Source organism: Ochotona curzoniae, unplaced genomic scaffold (genome assembly GCF_017591425.1).
Source record: "Ochotona curzoniae isolate NIBS_2020 unplaced genomic scaffold, NIBS_Ocur_1.0 contig_2754, whole genome shotgun sequence".
Lineage (NCBI taxonomy): Eukaryota > Metazoa > Chordata > Mammalia > Lagomorpha > Ochotonidae > Ochotona > Ochotona curzoniae.
Genome location: NW_024465582.1, coordinates 25356536 through 25369145, shown reverse-complemented (window position 1 = coordinate 25369145; position 12610 = coordinate 25356536). Strand labels below are relative to the sequence as shown.

The 12610-nt window shown below is 42.9% G+C and overlaps 2 protein-coding genes across 5 annotated transcripts in view; one reads left to right on the top strand and one right to left on the bottom strand.

The window, feature by feature from the left end:
- Positions 1-4404, bottom strand: part of MTREX (Mtr4 exosome RNA helicase) — a 79294-nt gene extending 74890 nt beyond the window's left edge. Inside the window, exons 1-3 of one of the 3 annotated variants that reach the window (XM_040977541.1) lie at positions 4401-4404; positions 3311-3316; positions 785-909 (exon numbers count right to left, since the gene is read on the bottom strand). In XM_040977541.1, the coding sequence (XP_040833475.1) occupies positions 785-909 (125 nt within the window). In that variant the 5' untranslated portion in view covers positions 3311-3316; positions 4401-4404. Of the gene's footprint in view, positions 1-784; positions 1124-3310; positions 3317-4400 lie in introns of those variants that run through there. The other 2 variants (XM_040977540.1, XM_040977542.1) reach the window with 2 other exon arrangements.
- Positions 1266-12610, top strand: part of DHX29 (DExH-box helicase 29) — a 34884-nt gene continuing 23539 nt past the window's right edge. For both annotated transcript variants that reach the window (XM_040977539.1, XM_040977538.1), the window contains exons 1-8: positions 1266-1538; positions 3223-3296; positions 5457-5570; positions 6462-6591; positions 7997-8145; positions 9058-9186; positions 11083-11209; positions 12188-12346. In XM_040977539.1, coding sequence (XP_040833473.1) covers positions 1352-1538; positions 3223-3296; positions 5457-5570; positions 6462-6591; positions 7997-8145; positions 9058-9186; positions 11083-11209; positions 12188-12346 — 1069 coding nt within the window. In that variant the 5' untranslated portion in view covers positions 1266-1351. The remainder of the gene's footprint in view (positions 1539-3222; positions 3297-5456; positions 5571-6461; positions 6592-7996; positions 8146-9057; positions 9187-11082; positions 11210-12187; positions 12347-12610) is intronic.

Sequence of the window (12610 nt, the reverse complement as noted above, 5' to 3'; positions counted from 1 at the left end):
CACCCCTGAAATAACCGGGCAACTCTCACTACAGATGCAGATGCAATAGTCAGTCGCGAACGGATTGCCAGTTTGGCTGGGTAAGATAAGCAGCAGCATCAGATTTAAAAAAACACACACACACACACGTGGAAATCCACGGAACTTGATACTGAATCTACGAATGTCTTGTATTATTACTTCCGTAAGCACACAGTTTGACAAATCTCCTTTCGTGTTTTTAAGAAGCATTGATTTGGTCTAGATACCCAATAATTGCTCTAAATAAAGCTCCACGACTTGCCTTCCCGTGGTTACACGCATCATCAATGCCTGTGCGTGTTCACGGTCTGGTCATTTACAAATTCAAATTACAGCTCGACTCCGATACTCGCTAAGCACTCTCCGTGTGTCATCTCATTTAGTTCTCGCTGCGGTCGCATCAGTGGGCACTGCACGGTGAGGGGGTCTCTCCGGCCTTTGCCCTGCAGCCCACGCGCTGCTCGTCCCAAGCACCTCCCCACGGATTTCCATCAGCTATCGGTGTGACGACCGAGCCGGCCCTGACGGCCCTGGCGACCCCGCGGCGGAGACACGCGGCCAGCAAAGCTTTCCCGGAAGGACAGAGACCGGAGCTGCCGCGGCCGCCGGCGGACACAGAGAGCCGGCCTCCCCAGCCCAACATCCTCCCTCCCTCGCCGACTTCCTTCCCCAACCCCTTCACCAGCCGAGCCCACTCAACTTTCTCGCCCTCGTCACCGACAGAAAAAAAATTAAGAAAAAAAAAAGTAGACGGATTTCTTACCCGGCCTTGTCCGTAGACTCTGGCGGCGCCTTCCATTTCCCCTTCTCCTTGTCTTTCTTGGATCCGGCCGCGGTGGAGTCGTCCTCGAAGACGCTGAAGAGCTCATCCCCGAACGCGTCCGCCATCTTCCGGCACGGCGAGTCCGAATCTCCCTCCTACCCACGAGGCCCCGCGGCCGCACGGCCGGGACAGGGGCCACGGAGGCCCGCAGGAGACAAAAAGTAGCCGAGGCGCACAGCCGAAGGGCGTTCTCCCCAGATTCGTTCTCTTCTGCCCCTTTCTCACCCTTTCCGAATACGAGTGGGCAAACAGTTAGGGGCTTAGGCAGGAAGAGCAGAGCCAGCCACCATGGGTTCCCGGCTCCCCTCCGCCCTCACCCTACAGGTACCGGGAGGGGAAAGGGCAAGAGGGCGGGGTCCTCGGTGCGGCGGACCAATGGCCGTGGAGCTACAGTAGCCTAAGGCCGGAGAGCCCCGGATGGAGGACGCAGGCTCGTGGAGCACAAGCCTGGGATCGTGAAGCGTGTGATCCCGGGGCGGTGAGGAATCCTCGGCCACCCGCCGCAGCATGGGCGGCAAGAACAAGAAACACAAGGCACCCGGCGCCGCGGCCGTCCGGGCCGCCGTGTCTGCTTCGAGAGCCAAGGCTGCAGAAGCCGCCGCCGCCGGGGAGGCCCAGGGCAAGAAGCCTGGGACAAGACCACCTCCCGCCGCCGCCGCCGTCACCGGCGCCAGGGAGCCCCGTGTCAAGCAAGGTACGAGGATGGATCGCCCGGGCCCCTGGCTGTGTCCCCGGGAAGCAGGCTTCCAGCAGGGGCTGGCCCTCGCTGTGGAGTAGCCTTGGCTCTCTCCAGCGTCCCCCACGGCGTGGCTCTGGCTGCCCCGGGATCTCCATGCTGTCGCCGTCATCCTCCCCTAAGGAGGCTCTTGCTTCTCCCTCCTGGGTGGCACCCCCCCCCCCCATTTCCCACCTGCTCTTCCTGTCATTTTCAGCAAGCACGTCGTGTCACCATGCGTTTTTTGGGGTGGGGAGGGGAGATCGTTCCTTGGGATTGCGGGAATAGAACTTAGACCTTCTTGAATGTGGGCGTCATCTGTGAGAAAAAAAAAATCACTCTGTCTTCCGCACCCGCGATTTGTTTTGTTTTGTTTTTGTTTTTGCTCGCCTTGAGGATTGGTCACTCAGCCTTAGAGGTGACCCGATCCTGTTGCAAGTCAGCAGGCCACTCGGCCGAGGTTCTTGTTGGAACATTCGTTCTGCAGGTGTTTATGGGACGTCTGTGTCTGTGTAAATAGCGTGTATGATATGTGGTGCTGGGGAGGAGGTGAAAGTTGACCTGAGTCATCGAAGTTTTCCTGGGGAAGGAGCAAAGAATTGCGGGTGACAAGCTGACAGGGAGAGGAAAACGGAGTTAGTTCTATCAAACCTGGTAGCAGCAGTCCAGCAGAGGTCGTCCACGCCTCGTGCACCCATCTCTAGTCGGTGAACAAGTTTAGAAGCTCTGGAGGAATTCACAGACTGGAAGCCACGGCAAAGAAGATGGGTCAAAAGAGTAGGCACATCTTCACTGGCTCACAGTTCTTTGCCCAATTAGTAGGCTTATGATAGTACACGGAATTTCTGCTGTCAGCCTGAGGGTTTAACCGCTGAGCCATCACTCTAGGCCCAGAAGGCAACTCTATATATTGCAGTTTACTCCTGAGCCCTCCTTAGGAGAGTTCCCCTTTTCCATTACTTCTGTCTCTTCCTGTGTAGACGACTTCTGAACCAGCATGTCCAAGCTCAGGTCGACTGTGTCTGCATTTGCTTGTACTGCCTGGCCGTATTTTTGGAAGCGTATCAAACTTAACATCACCACAACTCACCTTGCTCCTCCCTCCTCCCTAAGCTAATTCAACCTACTGGTTTGGAACTTAGAGCTTCCAGAATTGTGAGAAAGTAAATGATAGACTATGTATTATAAATACTGTTCGTAAGTATTCAAAAGTATATGAAGATTATTCAACCGTCAAGTGTAGAGTCATTTATTTTGGCAGCCCTACAGGACTCCTGCCATAATCTTGGACTTGAATCTCAGTCAAGCTTAGCATCCTGCCCGGAGAAGGGGTGTACATCAGCATTCTGTTGTTATCACAAGACTTGCCCCAGCTGAAGTGCTAGGAAGAAAAGCATCCAATTTAAAATTAGAAGATGAAGATAGATTTAACTTAAAAGAGATACATTTCTATTTTATGAGATACTGGTTGACTTAGGAGAATGCTAATTGATAAAATGTTTTGGAAAAAATTACAAGAGGTATTGCTAATGACTAGGCTGCGTTACTTGGCAAAGAGGGGAGGACTGAAATAAAATACGTAATATTTAGTGAGCTTGGGGGGGATTAAAAGTATGCAGTGTATACTATCCACTAAGTTGCCTTATTTGTTTGTTATATACAGGCCCAAAAATTTATAGTTTTAATTCTGCAAATGATTCTGGTGGTCCTGCAAATGTGGATAAATCTATTTTGAAAGTGAGTATCCAAGCTTTTGGGTGATCTCAAGAAATCATTTTCCTTTAAAAAATGTACCCATAAATATTTACAATTTTTTAAATTCTTGTATGTTTTTATAAGTCATACTCTTAAGAGCTAATGTGCACTACATAAAAATGAATTAATTTTTAGAAAGTAAATAATGCACGTGTGAGGAACCTGCAGTTAGGATCTGCTTAAGGTCCAATCGTCTTTCCCAGGGTGGTGCACGCGGGTTTCAAGTGTGGAATAGAACACCTTTCTACCCTACTGTCTGTCGCTGTTCCCTTAAATTTTTTGTGGGACATCTTGCTTTTCTCCCAGACCCTATATGATTTTATGATTTCAAAATTTTGCCCATATGTTCACAGTCTGCAATGCAGAAAATCCATCATAAGGTACCAGGTTGATTTTCTTGGTAGGTCTATTTGCACTTAAAAGTATCTTTTTAAACAATTGCTATCTGTTTATAATCTGTTTCTTAATGTGTTTTCTGGGTGAAAGTGAATTCCTGAACTATGTTTATGCTTTGTTCATAAAAGCGTTTAGTTAAGCAATGAAAGATATCGTTCAGCCTTAGGTGAAAATTTGGAAGGAGTTGGGGCTGGCATTATGTAGGTGTTAAAACCAGTGCTGCCATCCCATATGAGTGCTGATTGTTGTCCAGGCTGCTCTGCTTCCAATCTAGCTCCCTACTAGTGGTCTGGAAACACAGCAAAAGATGACCAAAGTATTTGGAACCCTGCTAGCCACTTGAGAGAACTGGATAGAACCGCTGGCCCAGTGCTGGCATTCGCAACTATCTAGAAAGTGAACCAGTGGATAAAAAGATCTCTTTTTCTCTTTTTCTCTTTACCTCTTCTTCTCTCTACAACTGTTTCAAATAAATGAATCTTTTCTTTTTAAAAGATTTATTTATTTTTATTGGAAAGGTAGATCTACAGAGAGGAAAGAGAGAAAAATCTTCTATCCGCTGGTTCACTACCGAAGTAGTCACAACAGCTGGAGCTGAGCCAATCCAAAGCCAGGAGCTTCTTCTGGGTCTCCCAAGCAGGTGCAGGATCCCAAGGCTTTGGGCCAACCTTGACTGCTTTCCCAGGTCATGAGCAGGGAGCTGGAAGGAAAGTGGAGCATCCAAGATATGAACCAGCGGCCAAATGGAATGCTGGCATGTGCAATGTAAGGACTTAGTAGCCACTAGGCTATCACATTGGGCCTTCAAATGAATCTTTAAAAAAAAAAAAAAGAATTTGAACAGTGAAAGATAAAATGGCTAGTAGAAAAAATGGAAATAAAACTCTATAGTGCTTGTTTATTTTTCTAGACTGTGCTTGGGCTGGTTTACCTTAAGGCAGATTTCTGAACTTCATCCTCAGTGGTTCTGATTGGCTGTGTTTTTGTTTTGGGGATAAGACCACAGAATCTAGCTTTGTTAAAGCAATCCAATGGTAGTTCTTGAGATATTAGCCTCAGAGATGGTTTACAAAAATTTTTCTTCTAAGTTTGGAAGCAATGATCACACCTAGTTCTCCTTAACCCTAGATTCTTCCCACCCTAATCAACGATGTACATAGCATCTAAAATAATAAAGAATTAAAATGGCCTGGTGCGATAGCCTAGTGAATTAACTCCTCACCTTGCATGTGCCAGGATCCCATATGGGCGCTGGTTCTAATCCCAGCAACCCTGCTTTACATCCAGCTCCCTGCTTGTGGCCTGGGAAAGCAGTGTGGATAACCCAGTGCTGTGGGACCCTGCACCCACCCATGTGGGAGACCCTGAGGGGGCTCCAGGCTCCTGCATTCAGATCTGCTCAGCTCCGGCCATTACAGCCTACTTGGGGAGTGAGTCAACGGGTGGAAGATCTTCCTCTCTGTCTCTCCTCCTCTCTGTGTATCAGACTGCAGTAAAAATAAATCTTCTTTTAAAAAAAGAAGTAAATATTTTTTTCTCTTATATGTAATCTTATTATTTTCTATATCTCTTTGTTTTTCATAAGTATATAGTCAAATTAATGCTAGCCCAAAAAATGAAGGGTATATCTGATTTTGACTAAAGTTTTAGGCTTAGTTGGCAGAAATATAGAAAACTATATTTGTTTCTGGTTTGCTAGTGATTTAGTTTCTGTTTCTGATAATATAATCTTTTGGGTTTCAACAGGTGGTAATTAACAATAAACTAGAGCAAAGAATTATTGGAGTGATCAATGAACATAAAAAGCAAAATAATGACAAGGGAGTGATTTCTGGAAGACTAACTGCCAAGAAATTGCAGGTATTTTACAAACTTTTTTAAAGTTCATTAGCTGTAGCAGGTCGGTTTTTTTTTCATTTTAAGGTAGCTTCATATGTAAGATAAAAATACTTTCCTGAAAGTTATTTAGATGGAGATAGGAGAAGGAATTATGCCATTTATAAATGCATACATTAAAATAAGTGAAACAGGAACAAAATTGCTTCTCTAATTACATCTTTTTGAACAGCTCCTGTGGTATGTGGTAGATTCTGTACTGGACATTTTGTTTACATTTTCTCTGCCAATAATGCTACAAGATTGATATATTTGGGTTTTTTCAAATGAAAGAATTCAGTCTTAGAAAGGTGATAGCTTAGAACCTTGGGTAAGCAGAGTCTGAATTTGAACACAACTCTAAAAATTGGGCTTAACAAAGTAATTGAGTTGCTTTAAGTTTAAAGGTGTTCATTGAAACACTATTGTTTTAAAAGAAAAAAATATCCTATGTGTTTAGCTGAGTGAAAATGCTAAATTATGATATATCTACCTAGTGAACCAGTGTATAACTCTTAAGTAGCGGTGGTGAATTTCTTAATTAATTGTGAGTTTCTTCTTGACAAGATGCTTATGTTGCAATGTTAAGTGAAATTTGTTTTTAGAAGAATCGTAGATAGGTGGCTCAATGGAGGTGTACACACTACAGTATTATCTTTGTGGAGTGAGAATATAAATCATTTCTCCTGCTCCTTTTTGTTGCAAGTATCATGTCTTCCCAGTTTCTCAAAACAATACACATGCTTTCTTCAGCTGAAACATTTCTTGAAATTAAAATTGTGTTAAAATTTGCAGTTTAAAATGAGTGAGAGAAAAATAAATTTAGTAATAAGAGAAGACAAGCAAATTGACTCTTTTTACATTTTCTACTCATAGGATTTATACATGGCCTTACAAGCATTTTCCTTTAAGACTAAGGACATTGAGGATGCCATGACTAACACTCTCTTACACGGGGGCGATCTTCATTCTGCCCTGGACTGGCTGTGTTTGAATCTTTCAGATGGTAAGGTTGACATTCAATTCTGTCCTGAAGTTTTTAGTATATATCTTAACCTTTAACCTTTTCACTTATGGTTAAGATTTTTCACCTTTTACTGGGGGAGGTGGGTGTTAATACTCTGCCCTTTTCAGTATATTTTCCTTAGGGTTTGTGATGTATGAAAGAAAAAATTGCAGGTTTTGGTAGTCATTTTACGATGTAATTAACACTCTCAAAGTTTTCCTCACTGTAATCCATTTGAGTGTATTTATTGAGTTTTGATTCAGAAATTATGGCTGTCCTTCAATAAATAACATAATTAAACAGAGGATTGTAGCCATAATCTTCGGCAAAAAACTGGAGCACAAATTATTTTGATAACTGATTAAGGATATTACCACATCCCATAACCCCCAAAGATTGGGTTAAGATCTTTTTTATGAGCATTTAAGAGACAGGGCGAGCACTGTGACAATGCAAATTAAGCTGCCATAAGCAGTACCAGCATTTTAAGTGGAAGTGGAGCAGCCAGGCCATATGGATGCCAGTTTGAGGCCTGGCTACTCCACTTCCACTTAAAATGCCATCACACCTCACTGGAGTAACAGTTCAAGACTGCTCGACTTCTAATCCAGCTCCCTTCTGATGTGCCTGGGAAGGCAGCAGAAAATGGTCCAAGTGCTGGGACTGCTGCACATACGTGGGAAACATGGAATACTGCATTTGCGGGGGTAAAACAGCAGATAAGGACTTCTGTTTGTCCCTGTTTCTTTTTGTGACTCACCTTTCAAATAAATTGAAATCTTAAGAAATATTGAGGGCCTGATGCAGTAGCCTAGGGCTAAAGTCCTCACCTTGCATGTGCTGGGATCCCATATGGGCCCCGGTTTTAATCCCAGCAGCCCCACTTCCCATCCAGCTCCATGCCTGTGACCTGGGAGAGCAGTCAAGGACAGCTCAAAGCTCTGGGCCCCTGCACTCACGCAGGTCACCCTGGCTTTGGATCAGCTCAGCTCCAGCTGTTCTGGTCTCTCAAGGAGTGAATCAGTGGACAGAAGATCTTCTTTGTCTCTCCTCCTTTCTGTATATCTGACTTTGCAATAAAAATAAATAAATCTTTAAAAAAAAGAATACTGAAAGAGGGAAGAAAAGAGAGGAAATGAAGGAAAAGTGAAAAAAATAAAGGAAAAGAAAATGGAAAAAGGGAAAAGAACATTAGAGACTTATAAAACAGAAGCGGACTAGCTATCAGCTGATGAGTGTGTTCACATCTAGATTGACAGAACCAGGTGCATTGCAGGATTCTGAGGAGATTTAAAAAAATGAAGTGCAGTAAGTGTATGCAGGGTGTATGTGTATGCCTAACAAATATTTGTGTCTTACATATGATATACATGTGTGTTTTCAATACAGTTTATTTTATTTTAAGATGCACTTCCTGAAGGATTCAGTCAGGAATTTGAAGAGCAGCAACCGAAAAGTAGGCCAAAATTCCAGTCTCCTCAGATACAAGCCACTGTTTCTCCTCCACCGCAACAACCTAAAATCAAAAAACAGGAAGAAGACACTAAAGTTAAGGTAAACTAGAAACACTGGAAGTTACATAAAATCAAAATGAAGCACGTAGAACAGTTTATAACTGCTGAGTTTGTGGAACATTTTCACTTCTTAAAATGACTAGTCTGCTTGATAAGCTTTTCTCTCCCTGTTGCAGTTGCCTGTTGTTGCCTGACAAGCTACCCCAAAATGAGGGGGCAAAAACCCTGCGGTTGCCTTCTCTTCATTTCTCCACAGTCTGCTCTGTGCCCACCTGGCCTGTTTTTCCACTCCAGGAGGCATGTGCTGAAGCTGGAATGCACACTGTCCGATCTGTAGTGGAGCTAGTGCCGCCACTGTGACCTGGGAGAGAGGGAGCCATCCCTCCCTCTCGCCCTCTCCACATGGGCCTGCTGCATGACCAGCAAGGGTTTCCCCAGCTGTGTGGTGGTCTCCGGGTGTTCTAGCTCCCTAAAACAAGTGTTTGAAGATGACAAGCCACAGTGTACAAATCTCACCAACTCCTGCTTTGTCCCTCTTGCTCATGTTCTGCTGGTTGAAAACATTCCCATAGCCACGCCCAAACGCCTTGAAATGGAACTCCAGGAGGATATGAATACTTGGGAGTTGTAAATTGTTAGCATATTAGAGTTACGCTGTGCATTATAAAATATCTTTAAGTATCATCATAAAATCATTAGGGGATAACAGTTTTTAGTAGTTCTTCATTATTACTCATTTATATTAATGTCGTCTTTGGATTCTGCAAGTTTAAGCTTGTTAAATTACTGTTGTTCAATGCATTCATCCTTCTCCGAAGAATGATGAATATAATTTTAAGGCCTGTGTGTTTGCTGTTTTTGAGTGTGGAGAAATTTTAAAAGCAGTGACAGTTGATGACTATGATATCTTTTTCTAACTTTCATTTTTCAAGTAATTGTCTTCTCTTTCTAGCCAAAAAAGGAAGAAAAGAATATGGAAGTAAATATGAAAGAGTGGATTTTGCGCTATGCTGAACAACAAAAAGAAGAAGAAAAGAGTGAAAATTCTACAAGTTTAGAAGAGGAAGAAAAATTTGACCCTGTGAGTAGGAATCTGTAGTAGACTTCTAATTTATATTGTTGAACAAAATATTTCTTTAACTTCTCTGAGCCCTGATTTCCTTGCTTGTAAATCAGAGAAACGTCTCTAGGAGTCCATATGAAGATTACACAAAATAACACCTATTTAAAATTTTGGCATAAAGTAACTACTTCATAGATGTTAGTTACATTTCTCCCATATTTAAAGAGATAATAATCATATCTCTTTAAATGTATAAGAAGTATGCTAAAACTCTTTGAGTAATACTCATTAAAAAAATAATAATAATGGTTGCCAGAGGCATTGGGGGGAGAGGTTTGTGAGCAGTTTGTTTTATGAGTATAGAATTTGAATCTGCCAGATGCAGTTTCAGAGATAAGGGTGTTGATAGTTGTTCATACCTTGAATTGTACATTTAGTAATGGTTAGGATGGTAAATGTTATACTGAAAACTAGGCTATGCGGTCAAAAGACAGCAAAGGAAACGTAGGTGGAGGGGTGGCAGTTTGAGTGCCATACACAGAAGAGACAGGCAGGATGAGGACGAGCTGGGCACACTGGCAGATAGCAGAGCTTCTCTCAGGTATACTTCTACACATAGTGGTCCCACATTTGAGCCAGCTATGCCTGTTCAGTTGTCTTTTTCCTTCCTTTAACAGTTACGTTTCATAGCAGTGCCACTTTTTTTTTTTCTTTAATTAGAAAGACAGATGCACAGAGAAAAGGAGAGACAGAAAGATCTTCCGCCTACTGGTTCACTCTCCAGCTGGCCACAATGCCCAGAGCTGAGCTGATCCAAAGCCAGGAACCTGGAGTTTCTTGTGGGTCTCCCACACAACTGCGGCATCCCAAGACTTTGAGCCATCCTCTACTGCTCTCCCAGGTTGCAAGCAGGGAGTTGGATGGGAAGTGGAGCAGCAGGGACGTGAACAAGTGCCCATATGGGATCTCAGCACTTGCAAGGGAAGGATTTAGCCAATTGAGCCATGTGCTGGACCGCAGAGCAGTGCCACTTATGCTGTCATCTTCTCTACCCCATGTCTTTATGCTTCTACTCTGATGCCATTAACTAACCCAAGACAAGCACAAGGAACTCTTCCTGGGTTCCGTTCAGTTCAGTTATGTCCTTCATTTCTGGAACCTCCATATCTCTCAGATGTCCTATCCATAAGATATGGATTATGGGAAGGTGGTAGCTTTCAGATGAGTATTTTTGCATATACAGTGCTTGAAATACACGTATTTATCGAACAGTTTTTATAGAAGTGGATTCGTTTTTTTCTTCCTAAAGAGTTTTTTTATTTATTTGAAGGGCAGAGAAAAGATGGAGATCCTCTGTCTCTTTGCTCATTGCCCAAATGGCCACAGCAGTCAGATCGAGGCTCGACCGCAGCCTGGAGCCCAGAACTCCATCTCTGTTCCCCACGTGGGTAGCAGGGACCTAAGTACTCTTAGGCCACTTTCCACTGCCATCCGAGGCTCAGTAGCAGGAAGTCTGTTTGGAAGTGGAGCAGCCAGGTCTCAAAGCACTTTGATTTGGGATGCCCCCATTGCAAACAGTGCTTAACTTGCTGCATCCTATACCACTCCTTCAGACTTACTTTTTATTCTGAAGTTTATTTTGTTTTATCTCATGTGTCAAGACAGTTCTGCATGTAAATCATACTTCAGCTGCCTCATGTTTTTTTTCTAGTGATTAGTATTCTCTGTAGACATGTGCTAGAGATGACTTCCCATTTTCTTTTACCATCAGCACCTCAGCCAACATTTATGTTCCTGACAGTCTGCATTTGCTTTGTTTCCTATGAGAAATCACTAACGGTAAAAAATCATGAATTTTGATAAGGTTTGTTGACCATGGGTAAACTAGTCTTATTCCTCTTTTATTTGAAACAGAATGAAAGATACTTACACCTTGCAGCCAAACTTCTGGATGCAAAGGAACAAGCAGCTACCTTTAAACTAGAAAAAAACAAGCAAGGCCAAAAAGAGGCTCAAGAAAAGATAAGGAGATTTCAAAGAGGTAAACCCACTTAAATGTGCCTGTTTGTAAATGTAATTGCCTATGTCAGCCTTCCTAGGATGGAAGGCTTTTATGTGTGTGCTTTTTGCTAATAGTTTAGACCTGGGCTTGGCAGACTTAACTATAACAAAGTAGATAAGTAGCAAATATTGTGGACTTGGCCACTGCATTCTTCCACTGCTGTTCAGCATTGCTGTTACTGCATAAAAGCAGCGATTGATAATGTAAAAATGAAGGGCTTTATTTGTAGATTCTGTACTATAATTACATATGTCACCACGTTTTTATTTTTTTATCCACTTGAAAATGTAAGAGCTGTTCTAGCTGGCAAGCCATACACAGACAGAACTTGACCTGCAGCCCAGGTTGATACTCCTTGTTTTATATCATAAAACACCCTCTTTGTTTGAGACAGGTGAACGTAATCCCATGCGTGCATATTTCCGGTAAAGATGCTTTTCCAGGCCTAGTAAATGTATTAACTGTTTTAGACATTTTAGTACATGCTGTGAATTGCCTTTGACTTGCAGCAAAAATTCTTAGTAGGATTAGTAAAAGGAATACTAAACTATATCTAGAATCAATTTTTTCAAAATAAAAAGCACTTAAAGCCAGTCATATGAAACTAAACATCCTTTTTTTATTAGAGGCACTTAGTCTGGTAATTCAGATGTTGATGAAAATGCTTGCATCCTTATGGAAGTGCCTGGATTGGGCTCCTCACTCCAGCCTCCAGTTTTCACCATCTGCAGATGCAGGCCCAGGGATGCCAAGTGAAGGTTTAAGTGGGCTGGGCTCCTGGCTTGTTGTTCCCATACCTGCCTTGATCCAGCCCAGCCCCATCCAGCCTCATCCAGCCCCAGCTGTGTGGGCATGTGGGGAGTCACCCAGCACATAGGAACGATCTGTCTCCCTCCTCCCCCCACTCTCAAAGAAATCAAAACAAATTCTCAAAAGAAAAACATCTTTTCTTGATAGAAATGGAGACTTTAGAAGACCATCCAGTATTCAATCCAGCCATCAAGATTTCACATCAACAAAATGAAAGGAAAAAGCCTCCTGTGGCCACAGAAGGAGAGAGTTCTTTGAACTTTAATTTATTTGAAAAATCTGCAGCTGCTACTGAAGAAGAAAAAGGTAAAATTGAAAAGTCAGGGTGTAATATATATAAGTAACAAAATGTTAATACAGCCTCTTAAAATTCATTACTGTTTATTCTCACAAACTACATAAGAGGGCAGTGAGGTTACGCTTCTACAAGCTGCCTGGACATAATCCGTGTACCAATTTGTAATTGAAAACACCTGCTGCCCTCAGTCTCGTCCCCCTTTATTCCATGCTAAAAACACGTGCTGAAATTCTCTCTAACACAGATCTGTGTTTGAGTTTCCTATTTAAAAT